Genomic DNA, 27,158 nt, shown 5'->3' with positions numbered 1-27,158 from the left:
TGGAGACTTCCAACTGTGCTATGGTACAACTGAGGATCCTCATACGATGTACCTTCAGTGGCCGTGAGCTGAATGGACGATAACATGGGTGTGGAAACTGGCTTAAAATTATGCATATTTGTTTTCTTCAAGAGATCATTGATATACTTAGATTGAGTCATACACAAACTATTAGAGGACCGATTGATCTCGATCCCTAAAAAATAGTGCAAGTCACATAAGTCCTTTACTGGAAAGGAGTTACTCAAGGCAGAAATAAATTGTGAGATAAGTACAAAGCTAGAGCCCGTCACAATAATATCGTCTACGTATATGAGAACAAAAACAAAGTTAGTTTTATTTGTGTAGTAAAATAGGGACGTGTCAGATCTAGAGGCAACAAATCCTAAAGATAGAAGTTTATTACTGAGTTTGGAAAACCAAGCCCTAGGGGCTTGTTTAAGACCGTATAAGGATTTACGCAACTTATAGAGGTGATGTGGAAAATCTGGATTTGTAAAGCCTGGCGATTGCTGCATATAGTAGCTTCTTCCAAGTCATCGTGAATGAAGGCGTTTTGGACGTCCAACTGATATAATGACCATCGGAAAAAATCAACACCGGCCTGTTAGTGGAACCTTTTGGTCACAAGGCTAGCCTTACGGCGTTCAAGGGTCCCATCGACATGTCGTTTGGTTTTCAAGATCTATTTAGACCCGATAACATTCACATCAGAGGAGTATGGGACTAGATCCCACGTGTAATTGGAGAGAAGGGCTTGGAATTCAAGAGCCATAGTCGCACACCATTTAGGGTGCTTGGAGGCCTCGGTGAACGAGGACAGCTCTTCAGGAACAGGAGAGGGAGTGGTTTCTGTATGATGGAGAGAGGGCTTAGGAAGGGGCCATGTGACAGTGCCGTCAGAACGATGGAGAGGGCAATGTATGTTGTTTCGTGAGCGGGTGAGCATGGGATGTTGTGGTTGTGGTGGAAGAGAAGGAGAAGTGATTGATGAAGAGAGAGGCGTTGTTGGTGTTCTGGAAGTCGAATGAGAATATGGAGGCACTATTGAGGTACGGGAGCTTGAAGGAGAAGCCCTAGCAGAGATAGAGTTGTGTTGTGGGCTCGGGTCAGTCAAGGAATTAGTTGAGTCAACCGGGTGGGCTTAGTTATTGAGGATGGACTGAGGTATTTCGGGTCTAGTTGATATTGGAGGAATGGGTGGCAGTTGAGTCGTGGATGGTGAAGGGAGAATTGGACCCGAGTTGGGCAAAGTGAATGGAGACTCAGACGAGATGGATGCAAAGGGAAAACAAGTATCATGAAATTAAACATCTCGGGAGACATGGACTTGACCAGTTGGCACATGAAGACATAAATAGCCCTTATGGACTATAACCCATAAATATGCAAGGTTTGGATCATAGATACATTTTGTGCCGATTAAAGGGCTGGAGATTGGGCCAACAAAGACATCTAAAAGTTTTTAAAAAATTATAATCAGGTAATTTTTTAAAAAGAACTTGAAATGAAGATTTATTTTTTAGAATAGGTGTAGGAAGTCTATTGATTAAATAGACTGTCTATTGATTAAATAGACTGTAGTGAGAAATGACTCAGCCCAAAATTTTTGTGGGACGGATGCGTGAGCTAGTAATGAGAGTCCAGTCTTAACAATGTGGCGGTGACGCCTTTCAATAGTGTCATTTTGAGCGTGGGAATATGGGCAGGACACTCTGTGAATTATACCATGAGTTTGAAATAATTTTTTCAGTGGTTGAAATTCCTCACTCCCATCTGTTTGTATCTCACGAATTTTGGAGGAAAAATAATTGGAAACATACTGAAGAAATGCAATGAAGATGGGAGACACATCAAACTTAGATTGTAGTGGAAATTACACATTAATTAATTAATAATTAAATATCTCTTATATATATAATTAATTGATCTCTTTAAAAAATCAAAACCCCTATATCTAGCTAGCTCGATCCACAAGATATATATAGCAAAATAAAAAGAAAAAATCATCAAACAATATCCAACTAACCGTATTTATAACAGCTTGTACATGAAACGTTGTGAGGCCAAGATAAGTACGATAGTCGGGATGAGGATTCTGTCAATTAATGTTCAGGAAATTAAATTATTATATACACATACATACATGATTATATACATATATGCACACATACATATATATATTAATGTACTTAATTACCGGGTACTGTACTATATATGTTTGAAACGTTCTAATTCTTATCACCTATTGATCTCGTCTTTATCTACTAGCAAAATGGGAATGTCTCTCTCCACACTAAGACCTAATTTCTTATAAAATTTGTGGAGTTCTTGATCAACTAGAGGCTTCAATTTCTTAACGTTCACGGCAGCGATAGCATGACAATCTGGGCAAAGTTTCCGGCCATCTCCAACGTCAATGAGCTATGGTGTTTTTGCTCTGCATGCAAACGAAGATGAATTGATATCATGAGATTCCAAAATCGTCAGTTGAAAATCATATATAGATCATCATATATCATTGAACTTTGGGACATTCAACGAATTAACCTTGAATCTATGACAACCCCAACAAGAAGGAGTCCCGTCGATGAAAAATAACCAGGCACATTGTAGAAATTAAGATGATCATCCATGTACGTACGCACGCACCAGCACTCGGTCACAAACATTACAAGCAGGCCTGCAAGGGAAAATTGTGCTTCGCGACGTTCCGGCCAAAACATGTTGATCTAACTGCATGCCAAAGTAATAGAACTACTTCATGCTAATATTCATAAACTATAATATTTAATTAACATGAATATACCCTTAATTTAGTAATTAATTGAGATTGAAATTTGGCCGGGTTGGGGTTAAGATATCATGCAGACAATATCCCATCCGAATATAAATCTATTCAAAGGCCTTACAGTACCTACACGTACATCATCCACATATATAATATGATTAATCTATCTAAAAGATAAATTTTAAATTTTAAATCTTACAAATTAAATTAATATTATATGATATAGAGACCTTAGAATAATTATTTATCCCCATCCAAATAAAAACGAACGAAGAAATGCATGCCGAACGTTGGATGATGTCATTGGGTCGAACGATTGACTCCCTTTTTTATGTCCACTCACTATGGGCCATGGCTAGTGTAAGTGTTGGACATGGGCCCAATTTGTAATAAAAGTTGGTATCATTTGTGTTGGCTCATAGTCCTCCAGTGATCACTGATTACACCACGGAAGACCCACTTGCGCTTGTTGGCACTTTTGGTGAGTCTTGGCTCTATTTTGATATGCCTGGTTAATCCACCAAGACTGACCAACTCATTTTTCTGGAAGACAAGTCATTAAGCTCATCAAGTTTGAATCATTCTGAGGACTTTGGATCTCATATCTTTAAAATCGTAATGTTTAATTCTTTCATTTAAAAAAAAATAAAAAAATCATATCAACATTTTTTTAGACGCTATTTTAATCATTTGAAAAAAATCGTGCAATCCTTGATTTGATCCTACTAACATCCGATCTCAAGGAGATGACTTTCGTATTAAACATCAACCATGGCTAAGATTATGCCATGGATGAAAAATGAAACCACAAACCCCACAGCCTCCAATCTTTGAACCCAAGCAAACATATGGGTTAACTTCAGAAAGACAGAATACCCACCACCCCATTCTAAGTTTGTGCAGACAAGACAAGAAATCATGAAACTCAGACATTGTATCGAAGTTCCTTCAAGGAAAATCTCTTCAAAATCTAGTTTCCTTTTTCTCAGCCAATCCACGGCACATTTTTCTTTTTTCTTTTTTTTTCCCCATACATTTTCTTCTCTCCTCGTGCAAACTGAATGAGAAAAACCTTATAGATTTTGCTGATAACGATCTCACATCATGCAGTTCTCAATCATCCATGATCCAAATAATCCACATTAACGAAGCAAATCATGAAAACCAGAACAGAACAAAAAAAACAACCAAATTGCAGGTTTCAGTTTTTCTTTTTAGCAGAACTAAATTAGATGGTAGATTAATAACTCTTTATACAGGGATGGATCATTAATCTCATAAAAATAAGAGCATCATTTATGCTAAAACGGACAAGGTGATAATCTCGTAGTAATCCGGATCGCTCGGTAATAATCTTATCTCATAATTTCTTCTTTTTTTCGCATTTAAAAAGAAAAAAAGAGAGAACCAACAAAAATTAAAGGAAAAACCATGGCCACCATCATTACCACCGTGATAATTAGAGGCACAGAGCAGTGCACCGGAGATCATCTCCCACAAAGTCAACCTCATCCAACTGTGGTGGTGGGAAATTGAGATCGAAAGGCAGGGGACGCTTCCGGCACGAAGACGACGCGATATCGACGTCGTCGTCGACCACTGAAGACGACGAATCACAGTCGCTGTGGCAATCCTCCGGGATCAACATGGGTGGCTTGGGATGTCGCCTCGGGGCCGCAGCAAAAGCCCGTGCGGACTGTAGCGGCGGCGGCCTGGGCCCACTAAAGGACTCGACCGTGCTGCTCATGCTGCTTGAGGCGGGCCTCTGGGGATCAACAATCTGGTGCTCCTGAAACCCATCGTTCATGTCGTACAAGCGGTGGTGATCCAAAAGAGCACAGTTTTGGTGGTTGAGGTGGCTCTGGTTTGGATTTAGCGGAGAGAAATACGAGGAGGGGGAGAGAGGGAAGTTGGTCTTGGCTTTCGGGCCGCGGAGGTTGCGAGCCGCGGCATCGTAGGCTCGGGCGGCGTCCTCGGCGGAGTCGAAGGTGCCGAGCCAGACGCGAGTCTTTTTCCATGGGTCTCTGATCTCGGCTGCGAATCTACCCCACGGTCTCTTTCTCACGCCCCGGTACCGTGGCTCCTTGCCTGTATTTCTCAAAGCAGATCCTGCTGTATCCGGTACTCCGGGCGCCTCAACGGCAACAGTTTTTCTAGACGGGGCTCCTCTCCCTCTCCTCATGATTCAAACCCCACCCCCCCCAGAAAAAGGAAAAAAGAAAAGGAAAAACAATAATAATAAAAGAATCAATCAAGCTTAAAGCTTGTAATTTACAAACTGGGTTTGAAGGGTTTAACAAGAAAATGAACGAGGTAGGAAGAAATAGCGCAGATGAGAGCTGGACAGAGGCAGAGAAACAGAGAGAGAGAGAGAGAGAGAGATGGGGTGGGAAGGACGGGGGTAGGAGGAGAACTGGATAGCACCAGGGGCTGGGAGCACCCTCTCTTCTATAAAATAAATAAATAAATAATTAATAATTAAAAAAAAAAAGAAATAGTTATTTTAATATGATGGTGGGTCGTTTCTCTGCCTGTAGTGTAATGACTCATGAGCCTTTTCTTGTCTTTATATTTTTATTTTTTTGCTTTTTTCTTTCTCGATTTCTCTACCTTCTGTCGCGCCCCCCACACAAACCGACCCGGCATCTGATTTCTCTGCTGCTTTATCTGATTTATTTATTTCGATTTTTATTAATTTCGAAAACAAATATTAATCAAATGAATGAAATTACCATAATGGGTCCTCTGCATCATTCATTAATGCCACCCACTACTACTTCACAAGTGAATGCCTTGTTTTTTGGTTTTATGAATGTGAAATGTCTCTCTCAATGGCTTCGCTCTTGCCTTGTATTGTGTGTGTATTTGATATGGATATAGGTTGCGTTTGGAGATGGTAATAATGTTACGGATTTCAACCCACACCATTAAGATCCCTTTTTTTTATTTTCTTTTTCTTTTTCTTTTTTTAAAAATATTTCGGGCAGGACAAGCCAAGCCAGGCCAGGCCAGGCCAGGGCAGCCGCAACGTCCTGATCTCTATCTGTCTGAATAATATTTCGCATTCTCTCTTGAGGACTCGTTTTTGTAATGTTTAATTAGGAAATTAATAGAATGATTAATAAAACCCATACAAGTTGCTGGAATTCAGGTCCTGATGCCTTCGATAATGCTGAAATTGAGAAAGTGGATGAGTCAATTTAACAATAACAAAGTCAAACGATTCAAGAAAAAAGAAAAGTCCTAAAGCAGACCATAAGCGGTGCATTTTATCTGCTCTCGAGTCCCACATGAGCCCATTATTAAATTCCACAAAAAAGCATTTGGCATACCCCCTCCTCCTCCTCTTCTTCGAGGTAGGCTGGTTTGATTAAGAAATGATATGGAATAATTTTAAATAAATTAAATTTTAATTTTAATTTTATTATTATTAATTGGAACCTTAAAGTTATATATGTCAATTTTTTATATATAGAGAATGTAAATCACAAGTTTTTTTTTGGGTAGTGTAAAAGAGTAATTTTTATAAATTCATAATTTAAAATGATTGCAAATCGAAAAATAGTTTGAGAAGGTTTTATGTATTTTAATCCTTTTTTTCTTTTACAACATATATATATTTATGGTGCACGATGACAAAAAGAACACCATTTAATAGAAAATACTTATTAAATGGTCTTTTTTTTCCCAATGGAAATGAAGTTAACGTTTTGGTCATGGTCTCTATGACCACCAACACATAGATGAGTTTATAAATAAAAATAAAATAAATAAATGAAAGAGGGGGGGAGGGTGCGGTTTGGACAGGAAAGGAGGCCCTCTAGATGATATTACTTTTGCCTTTGAAAGATCTCTTCAAAAATAAAAAATAAACATCATAATGATTATGTACCATAAGTTATCTTTGTTGGGGAGAAAAAAAAAAAAAAAAAAAAAAAAACAAAAGAGAGGGAGAGACCCAATTATGTACTATAAGTTGTTTCCTTAATTAAAAAAAATGATTTATTATGTATTAATCACTATTAACTTTCATATTTTAGATTTATATTTTTTTTCATAAAATATGAGATTTTTTTATAAAATATGAGAGTATTTTTTATAAAATGTCAGATATACAATAATAAATAGTGATCAATAAAAAAAATTATTTTTAAAAGAATTGCAGTTCACATGTCCCAATCTTTTACTGAAAGGATTAGAAGAAACCAAGATATGTGATAAGAGTTGCAAAGCCATAAATCCGAAAGTTCCACCTAACCTATTACTCATTAGATAGGGAACTAAAGATTGGCATCAATCTAAACTGTTTATCATTAATTGTATTTATTTTTCTTAAAAAAACAAAAACAATAGTTTATTACAATATTTATCATTATCAAGGAAAATCATACACATATCAATATATAATAAATTATATAATATGTTAAAAAAAAGAAAAAAGCAATAAGACTACTAGAAGACATGATATTGTCAAGATGAACATTTAGTTTAGTCTTTGAGCAGTGCAGAATGTAGAAGCAAAAGGTTCTCTCGTGCTCTTGACCGATGGAGTAGCTGGATTGATTGTTCAGGCACTTTCGCCAACAATAGCTAATGTCAAAGAAAGCAATTGCACGTGATTATTATTGCTAGTTGTGAGTAATCGGTGGGAGCCGTGTAAGTTTCTGTGATGAGGCGAATATAGATAAGTTCTGATCCATTTACTTGGTTTACAATTACATGCATGTGATTGCTTGCAAATTTTTTTGGGAACTCGACACCATATAAGTTGAGATTGCAGGCAAAGAATTGAATATGCTCTCCATATATTCTCCTTCACACAACTTTTCTTATAATAAATGGGTAATGTCCAGTCATTTGAGCCTGCTAATAAGGACGCCAAAATTATAAATAACACGTTCATGCAGACACACAAGTTCTCTCTCTCTCTCTCTCTCTCTCTCTCTCTCTCTCGGTCCTAACTTTTGATTTTATTGGCAGAATTTGAATAAAAATTCCGGCAAAACCATGGTCCATGATCTGGTGAGTATGATTCTTTCTTTAGGATTGAACCATTCCAGAAGAAAATAAATTTGGAGACCCTCCTTCTAATCATGAGATATAAAAATGTCGTTTCAGGGATTGAGACTCAAGATGATTAGGTTTTACTTGAAAAAGTTCATGGGTATAACTTATATCATAAAACCGTTATTCAAGAGAAGATTGTTAATTCTTTATAAACATATTCAAAAAATTGTCCACAGGCAATATGAGATTATTCCTTAACACTCTCACTCACTTGCAGGTTAGTATTTTTTTTTTTTTGTCCTTGTCACGAGATAAGTAGTATGAACTTCTATTCATCCTATGACAAGTTCCGATATCGTGAAAAAATTCATGAGCTTAATTAATCTCATAAAACTGGTTCTCCAAGAAAGAATTGCTCATCCCTTATAAATATATTTAAGATTTTGTTTATAAATAATATGAGATTATTGAACAATATTACCTTTAATAAATTGAGTAAGAAAGAGAATAGGAAACTATATCAGAGTAGTACACACTACACATGTATGGGTAATTTGATTGCCGTGTTTTCAAAAGAATTAGATAGATCATGGATGAAGACATAAAGTAAAGTAACAAAATATCCCATATTTTTATACGAAAATATTTGTTTTTAAAAAAAATAAAAATAAAAATGAAGAAAGTGGATAGAGCCTAGAATCATAATTATTGCAATTATAAGAGCATTGGCATTGGACTCATCAAATGAGTCCAATCTTCAAAATTTGATGATTTTAGCTTTAAATTCCTGGTATTGGATTCATCATATGCTCAAATGTCAAGCTTTGAGCTACAGTAGATTTCTCTTCATCTTCAAATTTGAAGACTCACTATTCACACTCTATAATCATTATTTTATTTATTTAAATTAGTGTTTCCTAATTTTGAGCCACAATATATTTAAGTTAAGAAACAATAATTTAAATATCAAATTAAATTATTAATTAACATATAGTTAGTGTAATTATAAAATATAAAAAAAAAAAATTAAAATATTATTATTAACAAAATAATATTATATTATTATTTTGATGAATACAATAGCTAATCCAATGTGGGGTTTTAGATAGAGAAGTTTTAGATTTATGAAAAATATGTACTTTTCATCAAATTTTAAAGATGAAAATGATGAACCCAATGCTAATGCTCTAAATGCACCAGCTATATTGGATGAGTGTATTAGGTATGCATGAACCGGATTTTAGGTCAGCCTCCCAACAACCACCAATTTTGAGGTCATCCACGTCTATCGACTCATGCAAATTCCAAACCCTGGCATCTAATGATTTCAGTCTATAACCCTATCAATGAAAAAGAAAAATCATCCCACATCGATCTTTTAAGTAATGAGAAAAGGATTACCAAAACGGCATCAATAACTCTTTAATTCGTTTAAAATTATAGCAAAAAAAAAAAAAAAAATCACAATTATGATTTAGTTATACAATTTAGATGAGATAAAATATTTTTATTAAAAATTAAATAAAATATTATTTATTAATATTATTTATTTTAATATTTAAAATAATTAAATTATTTATTATATTTTATTACAATAAATTTTTTGAATTTTTTTGTTCTGCCAAATAATTTAGGCCGCCTAAATTTAGCATATGAATATCAATACCAATATTAATCTCTCATTTAAGAAGAAAAGGAAAACTTCGTTGGATCCCTGATTCGTTGCCAACGATAAGCTGACTATATTAATTAACGACAATAATAATCAATTTAAATATCCATGACCAAATAAATGAATCGAGAAAATTAAAAAAGAAAAATATGGAAATGTCATGAATGATGAAACCCAAACTTCATTACCCCTAGAAGTAATCCAAGATCACCACGTTGAAAGTGGGCCCCCGTGATCTGACCCGCAGGCCAGAGTCCATTCGAAGACATTAGAGAGACCCCTTCACAGGGACAATCACCCAACACACACCCGCTTCCTCCTCAACCCAACCGAAGATTTCAAAGACGTGGGTGCGTGGGACCCTCCTCATTGTCCACTCCCATTAGGGCACGTCAGCAACTTGCCAACCCCACAGTCACAAGCTTGGTGGCGGTATATCTTTTTACCGGATGGGTGGATTGGACAAATCGCAGGATGAGGGGATGGTGGATAGATGGGCCGGTCTCTTTGTCCCAAGCTCGTGACTCGAGGCTGCGGTGCCTTTTAGACGGCATCGAATAATAGATGACCGACACGTACACCACTTTTTTTTTTGGGATAAAAATACTGATCCTTGACTAATTTAGGGAGGGGTGTGTTTGTCGTTTATGTTTATTTAATTTTAACAGATTTTAATAAAGGTGGGTGTGCGTTGGTAGCGTGGAAAGCAACGACGGTCGCGTTAACAAATGGTGTAGGAGAGGATTGGAATGAATGAGCGGGGAGAGTGCCCTTGTTGCGGGCCCACATTCATGAAGGTCTGGCTGGGATCGTCTCGGCTGATGGTGTGGTCAGAATAAGGCTTCTCTCCTCCTGACCAGTAAAGCCACGCCATGTCAGAGTCGAAGCAGAAGCTGTAGCCAGCTCTGTGTCTTTCTCTGTAGAAGTAGCACACCACCACCGGACGTACCACCCATCGTTCGTTGCGAAACAAGCACGCTATCTTCGGGGACCGGGAAAGAGAAGGAAAGCTTAAGCAGATGGCTTGGCTTTGATCGAATATTCGATAACGTGTTTACGCAACATGATACGCGTCTGCGGCATCTCTCTCTCGTAAACACGCCATGATAATTGGGGGCGGGGGGGGGATCGTAACAAAGTAAAAGATTGCATGCCACAGTCACATGCATCCAAGGAAGGCTACATTGCTGCCCAAATAATATTTAGAGAGTATTATCGAATCAAAGAGATGCCCCAAATGGAGTATTGCGCTCATAAAATTCCAAATCATTGTATTGTAATAAGGTGCTGGTGGGGGCATCATAGTTGCTGTGCTTGGTAGTGGGTAGTGGGCCGTATGGTGTTATTTGCGTGAGTGTGATAATACTTTTTCAGGGCACAATGAATCAGATATCTTTTTGGGCCCCGATCGAAGAACCAACTCAATCTAAATAAGTTCGGGAAAATATAATTTGACAATATGATAATTTGAAAATCCTTTTATGAGAAGAGAAGTTCGGAAAATTGAAGCGTTTATAAATTGCGTTACAGTAGATATACCCACCAACTATACTATTTCAAAGATCAGTTTAATTAACAAAGTATTAAAAATTAAGAACGATACAAAACAAGACATGATATTTATGAAATAAAACCTGACTGATTGTTTGTTTATTTTTTATTTTTTCATGCTCCAGTTATCACGCTTTGTCTTATTGGTTGAGAGTTTTGGGGGCCGAGGACATGAAATGCAAACCGTCGAAACTGAGTAAATGTTTTGTGGACTGGGCTTTCGGCTAGAAAGTAAGCCCAGGCTAGTTTGTGGGCCACATCTATCTTGTTTTACCCTTTTTCCGGGGCCTACGAGCTCATAGAGTCTCTTGTGGTTTCCTAGAGCCCGAAAAGCTTTTCATCAAGAATTAAAAGGTAAGACTGGGTTTCTTTAAAATTTTTGGAAACGCCATGGTATTTTGAGGGCTGATGTGAGGAAAATTAAACTAATCGTCATTATTCAAGCAATTAGTGTGGTATTGCGACTGAAAAAATAAACAGGAAGGAAAAGGCCGGACGTGCTCGACAAGGCAAGAAGGAAAAACAATAAAGGATTTGGTCATCAACTTGAAGACAAAAAATAAAAATAAGAAATCATTTTCCTCCACCTCATAATCTTACCTATTAGAATAAAGAAAAACAAACAACCTTATAATTTAGGGGTACGTACGTAATCCTCCAAGAACAAATAATTATATATAAATTATGAACAAAATAGTCACTACTACACCGACTATACATAATATAAGCATACATTATTTTAAGGGGAAAAAAAGGTCTCGAAGTCTTTGAGCTCGACAATTACAAATTTATAATAATAGAGAAATGATTTGTACAAACTTCAAATAGATAAGTCTCATTCATCAAGAGTCTTGACGTGTTGTCAATACCCTGTAGGGAAGTTGCAAGTCCCAAACCCTGCAACAAGAACAGCCACATTTTAGCCAAACTTCAATTCCGCAATGAACAAAATGAGTTGATAAAAATTGTATGAATTGGGGCAACAACTTGGGTCTCATCAACGAATTATATAATGTGAATGTGGGAATAAAAAATACCAACATAATTGGATAAAAAACACCAACATTATTTCATTATATAGAATTTTTGAAATGTTAAAGTATTATTTTTAAATAAAAGAATTATTTTATTTGCAAGTCGGTGTGTAAAAGCACATCGATAAGATTTGATATATAAAATTTAAATTTAAAATTTTTTTTTCTAAATTAAATTGTTTCATGTAAGTATTATCCACACTAGAATTTTTCTAAATAAAATATTATATGATTTTTGAATTAAATATTAGGATCTGATGTAAGATGTTTTAAAATTTGAACATATATGCTAAGATAACATGATTTAAATATATTTGGACGGCGACAAATACGTAGTTACTCATTTGAAACATTTTTAAAGTAAGAATAATTTAGAGTCCTTACTAGGAGGTTGAGTGACCACATAAGCCGCACCGCCGAAGTGACAAGAACCTGCCCTACGAGCGTTCTTCTGATAGAAACTATTGAAGGCATACGAGGCGTGGGCCACTAGCGTGTTTGGACTATAACACGTGGCATCCGACTGAATCGGACGGCAATCAGCGCCTCCCTCACCGCAAGCGTAATCCAGCGCAGCCTGCAGCTTCTCCTTTCCGACATTTTTGTTTGCAACACACCACGTCTGACCCGAACCCACAGGCGTCTTCTTCATATCGCCGGTGACCGGAACCTGAGGGCTATTGCTCCCGTTGACCGGCGTTGACTGGGTACTTCCAAGGTCCGCTTTTGTGAGCGGTATATCGTATACCTTCTGCTCGCTGGGGTAGAATAGCCCATAGTTCCTCTCTGAAGTGGGACCCGATTTTTTATTCTCATTGAACAAAGCAAACAAGAAAACGTTGAGTGGGTCCTGAGGTCTTAGCGGGGTCCCAGCACCTGTGAGTACTCTGCGTACCAAATTGCCATTGTAATCTGCCGCATTGGCTTGGCTCGCACCAATCTCGTTCGTATCTCCCAGTGATGGCCAGCCAGTCTCTGTAACCACTATCTTCATGTCATCGTGTTTGACGGCGGACAGGGCAGCGAAAACGGCATCGAGTTGGGCCTCGAACAAGCTGAAGTAACGTAATCCGTTACCAGAATCCACCACACCCGGATTTTGCTTGAACAAAGTGTAGTCTAACGATATTTCGTCCGAGTTCGCAGTGTAAGCGAAAAAGGGGTACACGTTAACCATGAAATACGAGCCGGTTTGACGCAGAAGATCAAGCATGGGCTTGATGACGGATTCAACTAGCTCGGGCTTGAAAGACCCAGCCGAAGATGGATATGAAGTTTGGAGGGCGGTGAGAGCTACAGGGGATGAGACTTTGATAGCAGAATCAAGGTTGTACTTGGCAAGAGAGGCATGGATGTTTTTCATGGCGGGTACAAGGAACTTGGTGGTGTTATTTGGGTCAACGAATACCTCGTTTCCCACGGCAATGGCTTCGATTTTTGTAGCGGGATAGTACTGAGAGATGTTGGCTTGGACCCAATTATCGGCGAAAGACTGGTCTGCTGCGGTGGAGGAGAGGAGTTCGTTGGGGAGTGCAACGGTGACGCTTATACCGGAGTTAGCAAGCTCGGTGAGCACTTCCGAGTCGGTGTCGTAGAGCTTGACCCGGGTGAGTCCCTGTGATTTCATAAGTTGCACCACTTTTGATGGTGTGGGCAGGTCGTTAGCAATTCGCCCATAGTTTATTCCTATTGAACCTCCCTCTGTAATTAAAAAAAAAAGACAGACATATTCAAACAAGAACTAACGTGAGTTAATCGAACAAACATGCACAATTCAGTTGAAAAGAGGAAAAATGAAAGACCTGCAAAGACTGAGGCTGAGAGAAGCAAGAGGAAGTACGAGACTCTGAGAGTTGCCATGCTCTGATTCTTTCTGTGGGAAGCAGAAGCAGAGCATGAAAGAGTGAGAGAGATTTGGTTGAGGGCGAAGAAGTTATGGCTTTATAGAGCAAGTTTATTTCGGATCGGAGGGTGGGGCTTAGTGGGAATAGGAGGAGAAGTAGTGGGGTCCGTGCGGGGGATCTGGATTCTGGAAATAGCAAAAAGTCTAATTTAGTACTCCATGTTCGCCCAACGGGCGGAACCCATAAAGCCATTACCCCCACCCAACTACTCGACCGTTTTATCACTGTTTTTCTTGGTATTAGATATTGAAGGATGGATTAGTTACTATGGTCCGTCATTCTGAGCCGTACACGTGTCCACTCTGATATAGATCTGGCACCTTGAGCTGGGGGTTAGAACTTAGATCAGTTGGTGGCCTAATATATCACAAGCCGCGGGGATCGTCTTATCAGGGACAGGAAGGACTTTACGGTCGGTGAAAGTATAGATAATTGACTATGACAATTCCTAGGTACATTGTTGAGAGTTTTGTCTTTTACCTTGCCATCATGGTTCGGGAGGAAGTAAGAATGGTGCAATGTTTTTACCTAAAATTCGAACGTTAGATTGCCAGCTATATATGCTGGATCATTGCAGATTTATATAACTTTATGGAGTGTATAATTTCATGCAACAAAATTTAAGAAAACAGTTTTAGTTTTACTTACATTTAATAAAAATATCATTGGATATATACAGGGATGAAATACACTGTGGTAAATTAGTAATAGATCTCGTTCGTTCGTTTTTAAAAGACAAGTTTTTAGATTTTTTATTTGTAGTGTTATCAGCCACAATCTATTAGGGTAATGCTATACATCATATTCTCATCTTATTTTGATCATACTAAGTGGTATATGACACATTTATCACTATTAGATGATAAAGAAACATGCAATAAATGATCATTTAATGATAATGAATGTGTCACATCATACTTAATAAAAATAAAGTGAGATTGTAGTATAGTGTATAGAATTTTTATTTAATTAATTGGCTTATTGCAAGAAATAGCATACATATATATATGAGTAATGTTATACACCACACTCTTATCTATTTTTTATCATATTAAGTGGTATGTGTCACATTCCACTTAAAACATGTCATTTCCCAAACAGCCCATATTTCTTAGATCTCGTTAAGAACTTGCATCACTGTGCATTATCCCAATTGGATTTGTATGCATATGAACACAAACAAGCCGCGCCGCATGACTTCGATCGCCAGCTTGCCAATTGAGAGCGAGAGCGGCTAGGGATTGAGACAGGGCACCAATGGGCAATGGCGTCACCATTTTCAACGGCTGGTTTAAGAAGAAGTAATAAAAAAAAGGATAGAAAACAAATTGATAATAAGATAACGTAGAGGAAACAAATTAATAATAAGATAAGTTAGAGCTTTTGCTTGTATTAGATCTCATAGGCAGGCATTATACGACAGATATTGCCTCGTCTTTCTCATTTTTTTTATCTTCAGGGAATATCTTGGCTGGCTATCGATAGAACAGTAGACGCATGTCATCTACTCCAAAAATAATTGAGCACCAGTACTCCCAAAAGATGACATAAATTAATCAGTTATAATTCACACGATATATATTTTATATATAGTATTCACTAATCATATTGAGTACTGTGCTAATTTACCAAAGTGATCACCATCTTAGTATGTATAAATAATACATGAGTATTACTGACGATCGAAGACAATAGGATCAACAAAATATATATTATAAGGGAAAAAGAAACTGATCTATGCCCCTTGATGCATGCGCGCAGTACGTGAAGTCCATTCATGATTGATTACTCTGTTCTAATATATATAAGTAGGATGCATGGAATCCATTAATTAATTTGGAAGGTGCATGCGGGTTTCAGATCGATACTCGCACGCAATCTAGAGTATATAGGAAGTTCCGAACACGCGAGCCAAACTTGAGTTAAAACAAAAGAAACAAACTAAGGGGATGTTCAACATATTCCCGACGAGACCGGAAGATAACTTGTTTTGTGAAGGGTGTCCCACGGTACGGATAAGCATTCATGTGTTCTTAATTATCCGCCTTCGACGACTTTAAAATGGTCTTATACTAATTTGTTATATATTGGCCGGGTAGTCGATACAGCGTAGTGCGAGTAGCAGTAGTACTAAAGAGACATGCAGGTCGGCTTTGGGACGCTTAATTATGAACAATGAAGATCTCAGCGACATTGAGTTGGTACGTTGGTCGGCCGATTTATGTTCACAAAAAACGCAGTTGAAAAGTGGTAGCTTGGATGGTTGGTTTTGTTGGTGCGAGAACTTATTGAGCTTGCCGCTTACCTTCCCCGCTAAGAAAGTACGTGGATATGTTTGTGATGCGTTAATAGAGTTCCTGGGTTGACTTGCTATTTTGTTTTCATTCGATTTGTGGAGGGAATAAAAATAGCAGTCCGGGATATACCTAGGTGTGGGCCGAAACTCCGACTCCTGCCCAATTCTGATAAGGCTCCATTGGAGTTAGAGTCCAAAGCCCATATTGGCTCCGTACTCCGACTCACATGGGCTCCGAACTCCGACACATAATTTTTTTTTTTAAATCAAATAATCAAAAGGACATCGTTTCACTTAGAATGCAAAATGCAAGACCATCTACTGAAGTAATTCAAGCGGAGCGACGTTGTTTCATTTTGGACCCCCTTCTTCCCCCCTCACCTGCAGCTCCCTTTGTCTCCCTCTGCTCCATAGTCCACATTATGCTTCACCTCCCCCGCCTTCTTCCGTCACCCGAGACCGTCATGAGTCACCTTCCGGAATTCATCAATTGATTGTATTTGTAAGCCACTCAATCAGTTTTTTTATTTTGTAGAATTATAGAGTTCCAAAATCAAATAATTGTCACATTGTGATTTGAAATTTGTGAAATGTGTATGATTTTTTATTCATTTCAACGATTTCGATTTTTAGGCTGTTAAATTTAAGAATTTGGGAATTTACATTTTGATAAAATTGGGTTTTGGAATCCTGACAACGTTCGCTGGAGTGAACAATCTCCGAGTGAACGTCACACAAATTGTTCACTCGAACGGACATTCAATTTTTTTGTGTTTTATTTATTTTTAAAACCGTGAACATGACTAGACACATATGTTTTCTCTTTACAATGTGTTTCTAATTTATAGATACTTTTCATAACATATTAAATGATGGTTAATTGTTTCATATTATTTGCATAGCAAATTATTGATGCTATATCATCTCGTTGCGATTCTCCACAAGAGGATGACATACAACTGTTGGCATCACCAACAGGTACTTCGGGCCGTAGACCCCCATCTACAGCAGCTACCTACTGTGCAAGTAGTCGAGTCCCAATAAATCTAGAAGATATTGATATGCTTAATGAGGAGGATGAGTTGATGAATGCTAAGGCTGATCGATGAGCACGATCTAGTAAAAAAATGTTGTGGACATGAAAACAATTCACTAAAGTTTTCGATGATCGTGAGAACCTACAGGCTAATTGTGGATAACTGAAACGGACGCACCATGAGATGACCCCATTTATTCGTGAGAAACTCAATACAATGATTACCATCATGCAAAACTCGTCATAGTTAAAGGTGGATGTAAGTTCATAATGTGTCCTATTTTATGTCATATATCACTTGGCTGCTGGTTTAACAGTCTATAGTTAAATGACTAAAGAAAATATAGTGCATTTGATCAATAAAACTTCATGCAGGAAGATTGAAAATCAGCATCGAGTCATCGACTCAAATGCATGAATTGTCTCTACTAATACAGAGGACATTATTTATAATTTGGTGCTATAAATTTAAATTTATTGCAAATTTGTAGTTTTAAATTTAAATTTATCATTTGCATATATTAAATCATCTATTTTTGTATTGTACATGATTTAGTCATTGTATTTAAATTTTAGTTTTTTAACTTATTTTTTTATAGTATTTTAGATTTTTTAATTAATTTTTTACATTATTTTGTTTTTTATAATATTTTATAATATTATTTTATATTAAATCAACTCCGATTAGAACTCTGAAATCTAATCAGAGTCAGAGTCGGAGCACATTTTGACCTTTAGCCCTAGTTGCAGTTGGAGGTGGGCATTCCGACTCCAACGGAGTCGAAGCCCACCCCTAGATTTACCAGGGCCAACTCATGTAGGGGTTGTTAGTAGAAAGCAAGTGGGAAAATGGAGGAACGAGACAAGACAAAGAAAATGCAGGATGTTAGAGAAAAAGAGAGAATTAGCGAAAAAAAGAGAAAGCTAAGGAATGGAATTCAAACACATAAGGGGTGAGGAGACATAAAGATGTCGTTTCTCGCCACTCCCAAAGGCCTCAAATAAAAGGGGATTTTATCTGATAAAAAAAGGAGGATCATCTTTAACCTCAGGATGAGAGCTCCAAATATTATTTTGTCTAGGCAAAGTGGTCTTTGACCTCCATTATACAGAGAAAAACAAGAGACCATACTCCTATTATAGTAGATTTGTCCTTCAAAACGATTTATGGAAGTAAGCTTTATGTCGAATCACGTAAATCTGTGTCTCAATCTCTATTTACCCTTACAGTATTATTTTTCTATTTATTATTATGGATGTACGTATGGTAAACTTGAATTGGTTCTAGGAGCCAAAGAAAGCCCTTTAACTGCCCCGCATAGGAAGACTTCAAACTGGTACCATATCGACACCCCCAAACTGTCATCATGGACTTTAGATGGCATCGATCGAGACCCAAGTCACCACTATGGGTCAGGAATGACTATTCATTCCATTCTGGACAGTTATACAAGTTTTTTACATTAACAATTTGTATGTCATGCAATTTGCTGTTTTATTTTGTTCTTTCAAGTTGAAACTAATGACTCAACTCTAGCTTGAAAACGATGGAAGATAATCAAAACCCGCAAAATTGTTATGGAATAGTTATATTTTTCACCCTTGACTCATCAAAAGTTTCACTATTCATATCGCCAACTAGCAAATATGATACAATGTAATCTTAAATTATTAAAATTGACGCTCTACACTTTTTATTAAAATTTGACCGCCAAGATTATACGATGTTATCAATTTGCATTCTTTTCGGTAAGTATTGCTTAAAGATGTCGATGTCAAATTTAAAATCATCCGCATGTGGCAACGTGTTGGATTTTCTACTGCTTATTCGATAAAGTATTTCACTTTTTTGTCGTTGAAACGTCCGATTGAATTCCCAGATGCAAAAAGGAAGTTAGATCCAATATGAACTTGAAGAATTGATTTGGGCCAGCCCATTCAGTTTTTTGGTACGAAAACAAATGCGTCCAATTAAATCGACGACTTTTCCAAAGAAAGCAGCATAAGCGACGTCGTCACAAGAAGTGGCGCGAGTCGTCCGATTAATCTCCACCAAACTATATTGAGCGGTCGATTTCCTCCCCATAGACAACACACGCACAGTTTCATTCTGCCTTCGCTTTGGAAAACTGAAAGTAAGGGTCGGCGGCGAGCGAGAGAGAGAGAGAGAGAGAGAAAGCGAGAAGCCATTGGAGTTGGTGGTGGTCGACTCTCTCAAGTCAACTCACTTATCAGAGCGAGAAATCGGAAATTGAAACCGAAAAATGTCGGGCGTAACAAACCAGGAGGAGGACAAGAAACCCACCGATCAGTCGGCCCATATCAACCTCAAAGTCAAGGGCCAGGTCTCTGTCTCCTCCATTCTATTCTCCGATTACATCTCTCCCTTTTCCCTTCTTATATTGTTTTATAAATGTCATCACCTTCTTTTATTTTTATTTATTTTTGGTTGGGGGGGGGGGGTTAGATCTGCATGTATGATGTATCGTCTTGTTTGCATTTGTTTTCAATAGATTTATAATTTGCAAAGAGAAAAGGATAAATCTTTTCGGGTTATAATTTGTTTTTAAAAAACTATTTTGGTAGATATTAAAAAAAGGGGGCGAATTTGTTCTTAACTAAACATAGGTTATTAGAGCCCTGTTTTAGACACACAGTACTCCCCCTTGAATATTAATGAAGAAGATGAGTTTATCAAAGTACAATCTTGCCTCCTGCTTAAGACTGTTCATCCGGCTATATTCTTGCAAGATTTTATTTTATTTTTTATTTTTTATTTTTATTTTTTTATCGGTGTTAATCATTTATTTAAAAGAATTCAAATACTTTATGCTTGTTATTGTTTGATTTGGTATCTTTATTGTGTTGGCAGTATCAATACATAGAAATTGTAGATTGAAGGGATCTATTTTCCTCCTTTTTTATTTGAATATCATAAGATCTTTATCGTACTTTCAACTGACGTAAAAAATCAGTGTTAAATTCTGCAATAGTAACACTGGGATTCGTATCACATAAGCTTGCACCTGCATTTTGACAGCTCTTGAATGTTCTTGGTTCAGTGTATTAGCATTGGTCTATGCATATACATATACAAAATTACTTCTTTTGCATATCTACTTTGCTATTCAAGCAAAATTCTCACATTAGCTTATACATATTATTATTTTATTATTATTAATTTTTTGCTAAAATCATTTTTTTTATATATATTTTGTAATTAGCATCCATTACATATATTTGACATTAATAATACAAATATAATAATAATTGATATAATTTTTTTATATATTATATTAAAATATAATAAAATGAAAAAAATATATATAATATATTATAATAATAAAATAAATGTGCAAGTAAAGATTTGTTGTGTTGTTGAAGGAGACAGAAAAAGAAATGATTGTGAGAGAGAGAGAGTGAGAGGAGAGAGAAATAATGATTAAAATATAATTTATTGGGTGAATAGTAGTTATCCAAATTTGGATAAGCATTGTTCATAGGTAGTTAAATATTTAGATATGCATAAGCCAATGTAGAGGATTTTAGGGTCATATTATGCATATATGACTTTGTATATGCATATGTATATGCATAGACCAATGCTTGTGCTCTTAGATACGTTTGGTTACCAAACTCACATTTACATCTCAATTCATCATTACAACTTTTTCAAATTCCAACAGAAAATATAATAAACAATTCAACTTTTTTAAATCTCAAAATAATAATAATATTAAAAAATAATATTCTAACAATATTTTATCATCTCAACTCAGCTTAGTTTAACATCCAAACGTAGCCTTAAGTACCAGAACACATTTTTATTCGATGTGCGAGGCAATGTCTATAAAGGCCTCATTTGTTTTCAGGAAACTTCTCAATTCATCTTATCTAATCATTATAATTTTTTCAAATTTCTATACAAAATAAAATAAATAATTCAATTTTTCCAAATTATAAATAAAAATAATATTAAAAAATTATATTGTAACAGTATTTTATTCAATTTTTAACTTTTATCTTAATTCATCTCATCTCATTTGCGAAAACAAACGAGGCCTGAACCTTTTCTATTCTACCCTGGAAGTCACTTAATTATCTTTTAAGTGTTAATTTTTAATGAATGAACAGGGCAAGGTTTTTGGAAAACTATAGATGGTTAAAAAATCAGTGTGCTTTAGAAAGAGTTGTACTCTATTATCTCCAGAACGCAAATCACTGTTTAATTCTCCATCTGTCCGTATAATGATGCACCCATGGTATAGTGGTAAGGCATGGAGATCTGCATATAGGTCGAGTTCTATATGCTAATTTTGATCATGTTTTTATTAGGATGGAAATGAGGTATTTTTCAGGATCAAGAGGAGCACTCAACTGAAGAAGCTTATGAATGCTTATTGTGATCGCCAGTCGGTGGAGCTGAACTCAATTGCATTCTTATTTGATGGCCGCCGTCTCCGAGCAGAGCAGACTCCAGATGAGGTCTCTCTCTCTCATTGCGTGTGTTGCATGTTTATGTGCGTGCACAACTGTCTGCATGCCATTGTTTGAGCCCCCAGTTTCAAACTTTCATGTTTGTTTGTGCAGCTGGAAATGGAGGATGGAGACGAGATAGATGCCATGCTGCACCAAACAGGAGGTGCTGTTGCCTAGTTTGTCTGGTCGTTTGTCTAGCAGCAGAGAAATATAAATAGATTAGCATATCTAGAAGACAGTGTTGGGAACTGTAATCATCAATTTATCTCCTGAACAACAGGCCTTTTCTGAATTATGATGTGGGATATGCCTTGTTAATTTCATGGTGTTTTTTTGGTTATTTCCTCGTGCATCATGTGCTTGTCTGACGAAGATTGAATTGTAAACTATCGATGTGGTTCTACGCGCAGCATTATAGACATTGAAATCCAATAGTGGTAGAACCTTTCCGAACATATTTATTCAATCAAGGACGCCATTTAGTTCCTTCCAAAAGATGAGAAAATCAGAGGTTGTAGTCTTGGAGATACGTTATGGTATGAAATTTCTTTTTGCATATTTCCATGTACATACGTCTGTCAACTCACTATCCCCTTGTTTCAGTAATTAAGTACGTCCTTGCTAATGAGGGCCCAAGAGTTTATCTACGAGCTGAGCTAAATATCCCGAACAAGATGGGATTGGGATCGAACGTTTGGGAAAGGCAGTCTACTTTTTTTTTTCTCGATCGAACGTAGCCGTTTCATTACCTATCAAAGACAGTTGCTACAGGATTACCATATGAAAATTAATATCCTTACACTTCATTTACTATTACTTTACTACATTACCATTTTTCTGCCTTTTTGTTATTTGAATATGGATTATAAATCTGAAAATATGATATTTTTGTATAATCTAGAAGAAAATAAATTTAATCAATCAATATAATCATGTAATTTAATTAAAAATAAATTTAATTTTATAAAAATTGACTCAAAGAGTAAAAGAATGTTAATTTTTATAAAATTAGATTTATTTTTAATTAAATTACGTGATAACGTTGGTTGATTGAAATTATTTTCTTCTAGATTATACAAAAATGAAAAGTCTTTTTGCAAATGATTTCTCGCAACAAATCACACACCAATGTTAAATGTAAGATATTCATTTAATATATCTTATTAAATATAGAGGCGGGCGGGGACTCTTATTTTTCTTATTGGCATTAATGTTGGAAAACAAAATTCCGACTACTTTTGAAAGTGCGAGCTTAAACTTGAACAAAAAGGTTGAAAATAAAAATAAGTCGAAAAGAAAATATTTAATTTCCAGTCCCATGCAAAAGGATAAGCATTAATTCAGACAGTACTGAAGGGCAATGGATTTGTTTACATTTCCAAAACTAATGATCCTTCTGCAGTACTCATATCATATGTAGATTCATTCAAATTCAGCATCACTTGACCTGCTAATTAAGTTTTGTTTTGAACTAAGTGGTTGACCAATTTGCCCGTTTCAAGTCATTAAAAAGGAATAGTAATTAGAAAATCTGTACTGGAACAACCTTCCATACATATCAAGTTAATTTGTTTGTTTTAGACCTTTTTAGATTCTCATCATTAGCCACAATTATGACTTTAGCTCATCTGACTACCAAGTGTCATAGTAGTACCCACTCACGAGTAAAGTGCCATGAACCTATATATCAACACAGATGGATGGAGAGACAGAGAGAGAGACTCATGCATTGATGGAGGACAATAAGCAAGAAGGCGTTTTTAAAAAACATTCCAAGTTTCTTCATCGTTGTTTCGTTCTGCTCTCAATCTTTTCCCTCTTTCCCTCCTCCTGTCTGTCTTTCGACTACGGCGAAGCTCTTTCCAAGAGTCTCCTCTACTTCGAATCCCAACGTTCCGGCAGATTACCGCACAACCAACGAGTCTCTTGGCGCCATCATTCTGGCCTTACTGATGGTCTTGAACAAGGGGTTAAGTCCCTTCCTACCCCAACCCTGATTGCTAAACTTACATTGTTTTAAACTCTTCTTTATACAGTAATAGTATCTGTTCTCATGACCTTCCTTTTGGTTTGTTCTGTTTTTGTTCTTCGTCAGGTGGACTTGGTGGGAGGGTACTACGATGCCGGTGACAATGTTAAATTTGGTCTGCCAATGGCTTTTACTGTAACGATGCTGTCCTGGAGTGTCCTTGAATATGGGGAACAGATTGCCGGCGCCGGCGAGTATCTGCACGCGCTGGAGGCGATCAAGTGGGGGACGGACTATTTCATCAAAGCCCACACTCACCCGAACGTTTTATGGGCTCAGGTAATTCAAGCACTTCTTTTCAAATTTGGAACATGTACATCACGCGCTTGGGTAGAGAATGAGATATTATTCCAGAATTGCCGAAAACTTGATTGAATTACAGAACAGTTAGTCATTGGCGTCCCTGTAAATTTCCGTGCGGACATACTTTTAGTACCGTGATTAGCGCGCGTCTCACTCGCGGTTACATGTGGGGTTGCTATTGTTTTTTTCTTCTTTTTGTTTGCCATTGTTTTACTATCCTATTAATTACACAAATGTCTTTTGGTCACGTATTCCCTAATGGGTCATTAGCATATGATTATTTCTCAGGTGGGTAACGGTGATACCGACCACTACTGTTGGCAGCGGCCGGAGGACATGACAACTTCGCGACAAGCTTACAAGGTCGATGCTAACAATCCCGGATCAGATATTGCCGGCGAGACGGCAGCGGCAATGGCAGCAGCTTCAATGGTGTTTAGGAAAACTAATCCACATTATTCCCACCTACTGATACACCATGCCCAACAGGTAATTATTAAGGTTGATAATGAGTGTTGCTATATAAGAATACTGTGTGGTGAGTATACTAGCTAATTAGTTAATTGGTGTGACCAAATTAAAGCTAGTAGAGGAAGCGTTTAACTAATTCTTGTTCTTTAATTTTTAAAATATTAGTCAGAGTTATAATAAAATGGCTGTGATTTACATGCAGTTGTTTGAGTTTGGTGACAAGTATAGAGGCAAGTATGATGAAAGTATTAAGGTTTCAAAAGGGTATTATTCGTCTGTGAGTGGGTACATGGATGAGTTGTTGTGGGCAGCTTTGTGGCTGTACAAGGCCACGGACAAGGAAGAATATTTGAATTATGTGTTGGAGAACGCACATTCCTTTGGTGGGATCACTTGGGCCATGACTGAGTTTAGCTGGGATGTCAAGTATGTTGGTGTTCAAATCATTGCTTCAATGGTAAATCTCTCTCTCTCTCTCTCTCTCTCTCTCTCTCTCATTGTCAAGTTTCGATGCAAACTTGAAAATGCAATACTTCCCTTTATTTTTCAGTTGCTGATGGAAAAAAAGCACGAGAAACACAAGCACGTACTGGAACAGTACCGCTCAAAGGCCGAGCACTTTCTATGTGCTTGCCTAAACATGAACAACGCGACTAATGTGCAACGCACCCCAGGAGGCCTACTGTACACCCGCCAATGGAACAACATGCAGTACGTGTCAACAGCTGCATTTCTTCTCACACTATACTCCGATTATCTCCGAACCTCAAATCAGGAGCTCAACTGCCATAATGGAGTGTTGGGCCCACAGGAAATCTTCTCCTTCGCCAAATCACAGGTTGATTACATCCTGGGTTCTAATCCAAAGGCCTTGAGTTACTTGGTTGGGTACGGCTCTAATTACCCGTACAGAGTGCATCACAGGGGAGCATCTATTGAATCATACAAAAGGAATCAAGGTTTCATCGGATGCACTCAAGGATACGATAATTGGTATGGACGACACGATCCGAACCCTAACACCCTCGTGGGGGCCCTAGTTGGTGGGCCAGATAACAAGGACCGGTTTAAGGATGAAAGGTCAAACTACATACAAACGGAGGCATGCACCTATAATGTTGCCCCCGTAGTTGGAGTTTTTGCCAAACTGCATGGACTGAAGGGTACTGATCTCTCTGATAATCCAAATCTACTCACTTCTAGCTAGCTAAAGTGGATTTATAATTTTCTAGGGATCAGGGAATTTTGGTATCAATTAATTAGTTGGTTTTGGTGGTTGAATTAATTGAGATGTAGTAGCCCCCTGTATAACCCATTTTATCTATACAGAAAGAAATACAACCAAATATGAATAAAATCAATCGGTCAATCAAGTGGACTTGCTTTCATTTTACATGGATCCATAAAAGTTTTACCTTTTGTAATCTCTTAATGAAATTTAAAACAAAAGTCTTAAAATTTGAAACAAAAAGAGAACTCTTACAGATGAAGTTGAGAGGGGAAATAAACAGAGGTTGAGTCATATCACGAGTCAAATTGATCAACACCTACCAACACAAAAAGTAATCGCATTTTGCGACACTTGTAATACGAAGAATCCCAAAGTATGGGAAAGAGAAGTGATATTCACGGACATTTTGGGTCATGCTTTACTCCATGAGTCGCTGTAATCGCGGCTCTTTGATCGTACTAAAAGCCAAATCTGGGGAACAGAAAATCCACTAACTCGTATCCAAAATTACGCTATCAATGAATGGCTGCAAATTAGCCATCGTCATTCAAGACGACAATCAAGCAGGATTACATGCACTTTATTCATATAGAGAGATCAAGTTTTCGAGAAATTTGAAATTTATGCTAAACGTTTTCATAGTCATATCATACATGGCAAGCAGATCTTTAGTTGTACTGTGCTAACACACAAACACACATACATATATATATATATGAAAATTATTTTTTATAGATTGTAGAGTGTGAGATAGTAAATAATAATTGATGTGAAGAATTTTATAGTTACATTTACTGTTTGTTATTCACTGGAATTTTCAAACAAAATTAAATGGCGAATACATATATTATAAAAATGTAGCATATACTCAAATCAATGTGTCTTTGCTTGGTATGGCATAGCTCGCTCTTGAATAGCCCAAAAGGGTTGTTGGATAGCTCAGACCTATGCTGGACAGTATTCAGGCCAAACTTTGAACTGTCAAGAATTTAATGGTTCTAAAGAGTACAGAACAGAGTACATTGCTTGAAAGGTGAAGAAAGCGTGATGCCCAGCAGTCATGGTTAATGAAGTGCTGCGAGGATAATATAAAATAATGATGGGTGCCTCCAAACATACCCATGAAATAAAAGCTGAGAGATGACAGTCGAAAATATTTTTCGAAATTCTTATCTAAATTTAAAATTCTTAAATAAATATTTAATAGATAGATATATGTAAAATAAAACTTCAATTGCTCAGCTCTATAAAGCCCACAGCTTCAATCGGGTGAGTAGTATTAGAGCTCAGCGTCGTACAGAGCTATACTAAAAGACATCGTTGCTATTGTACAGTGGCATTGGGCCTTGGTGAG

At 36.9% G+C, this 27,158-nt stretch overlaps 4 protein-coding genes across 4 annotated transcripts; 2 read left to right on the top strand and 2 right to left on the bottom strand.

Annotated features, from left to right (window-relative positions):
* Positions 1-3,971: 3,971 nt before the first annotated feature.
* LOC108984562 (ethylene-responsive transcription factor 3-like) lies at positions 3,972-5,230 on the bottom strand. Its single transcript, XM_035687126.1, has one exon. It carries the CDS (start codon positions 4,971-4,973, stop codon positions 4,251-4,253), a length of 723 nt encoding a protein of 240 aa, XP_035543019.1. The 5' UTR covers positions 4,974-5,230; the 3' UTR covers positions 3,972-4,250.
* Positions 5,231-11,583: 6,353 nt separating this feature from the next.
* On the bottom strand, positions 11,584-14,006 carry LOC108984539 (glucan endo-1,3-beta-glucosidase 13-like). The gene is made up of 3 exons (XM_018956530.2): positions 13,858-14,006; positions 12,440-13,756; positions 11,584-11,918 (listed from the first exon to the last, which is right to left on the bottom strand). The coding sequence occupies exons 1-3, from the start codon at positions 13,913-13,915 to the stop codon at positions 11,884-11,886; spliced, it is 1,410 nt and encodes a 469-aa protein (XP_018812075.2). The 5' UTR covers positions 13,916-14,006; the 3' UTR covers positions 11,584-11,883.
* A 5,321-nt stretch (positions 14,007-19,327) lies between these two features.
* Positions 19,328-22,173, top strand: LOC108984556 (small ubiquitin-related modifier 1). Its single transcript, XM_018956559.2, has 3 exons — positions 19,328-19,636; positions 21,627-21,776; positions 21,882-22,173. The coding sequence occupies exons 1-3, from the start codon at positions 19,556-19,558 to the stop codon at positions 21,945-21,947; spliced, it is 297 nt and encodes a 98-aa protein (XP_018812104.1). The 5' UTR covers positions 19,328-19,555; the 3' UTR covers positions 21,948-22,173.
* Positions 22,174-23,499: 1,326 nt separating this feature from the next.
* Positions 23,500-25,933, top strand: LOC108984524 (endoglucanase 11-like). The gene is made up of 5 exons (XM_018956521.2): positions 23,500-23,739; positions 23,866-24,078; positions 24,391-24,591; positions 24,776-25,030; positions 25,124-25,933. The coding sequence occupies exons 1-5, from the start codon at positions 23,503-23,505 to the stop codon at positions 25,778-25,780; spliced, it is 1,563 nt and encodes a 520-aa protein (XP_018812066.1). The 5' UTR covers positions 23,500-23,502; the 3' UTR covers positions 25,781-25,933.
* Positions 25,934-27,158: the final 1,225 nt, after the last annotated feature.

Source organism: Juglans regia, chromosome 2 (genome assembly GCF_001411555.2).
Source record: "Juglans regia cultivar Chandler chromosome 2, Walnut 2.0, whole genome shotgun sequence".
In the NCBI taxonomy this organism is placed as follows: Eukaryota; Viridiplantae; Streptophyta; class Magnoliopsida; order Fagales; family Juglandaceae; genus Juglans; species Juglans regia.
Note: the sequence above shows the minus strand (reverse complement) of the source record. Positions and strands in the feature narration are given on the sequence as shown.

Excerpts from the sequence above, each read along its gene's own strand:
- LOC108984556 (XM_018956559.2), top strand. The coding sequence starts at position 19,556 with ATGTCGGGCGTAACAAACCAGGAGGAGGACAAGAAACCCACCGATCAG. Across the intron at positions 19,637-21,626 it reads ACCTCAAAGTCAAGGGCCAG|GATGGAAATGAGGTATTTTT; the intron begins GTCTCTGTCTCC and ends TGTTTTTATTAG. Across the intron at positions 21,777-21,881 it reads CAGAGCAGACTCCAGATGAG|CTGGAAATGGAGGATGGAGA; the intron begins GTCTCTCTCTCT and ends TTGTTTGTGCAG.
- LOC108984562 (XM_035687126.1), bottom strand. The coding sequence starts at position 4,973 with ATGAGGAGAGGGAGAGGAGCCCCGTCTAGAAAAACTGTTGCCGTTGAG.
- LOC108984539 (XM_018956530.2), bottom strand. The coding sequence starts at position 13,915 with ATGGCAACTCTCAGAGTCTCGTACTTCCTCTTGCTTCTCTCAGCCTCA. Across the intron at positions 13,757-13,857 it reads CTCAGCCTCAGTCTTTGCAG|AGGGAGGTTCAATAGGAATA; the intron begins GTCTTTCATTTT and ends TTTTAATTACAG. Across the intron at positions 11,919-12,439 it reads TGTGGTCACTCAACCTCCTA|GGTTTGGGACTTGCAACTTC; the intron begins GTAAGGACTCTA and ends TTCTTGTTGCAG.
- LOC108984524 (XM_018956521.2), top strand. The coding sequence starts at position 23,503 with ATGGAGGACAATAAGCAAGAAGGCGTTTTTAAAAAACATTCCAAGTTT. Across the intron at positions 23,740-23,865 it reads CTGATGGTCTTGAACAAGGG|GTGGACTTGGTGGGAGGGTA; the intron begins GTTAAGTCCCTT and ends GTTCTTCGTCAG. Across the intron at positions 24,079-24,390 it reads CGAACGTTTTATGGGCTCAG|GTGGGTAACGGTGATACCGA; the intron begins GTAATTCAAGCA and ends ATTATTTCTCAG.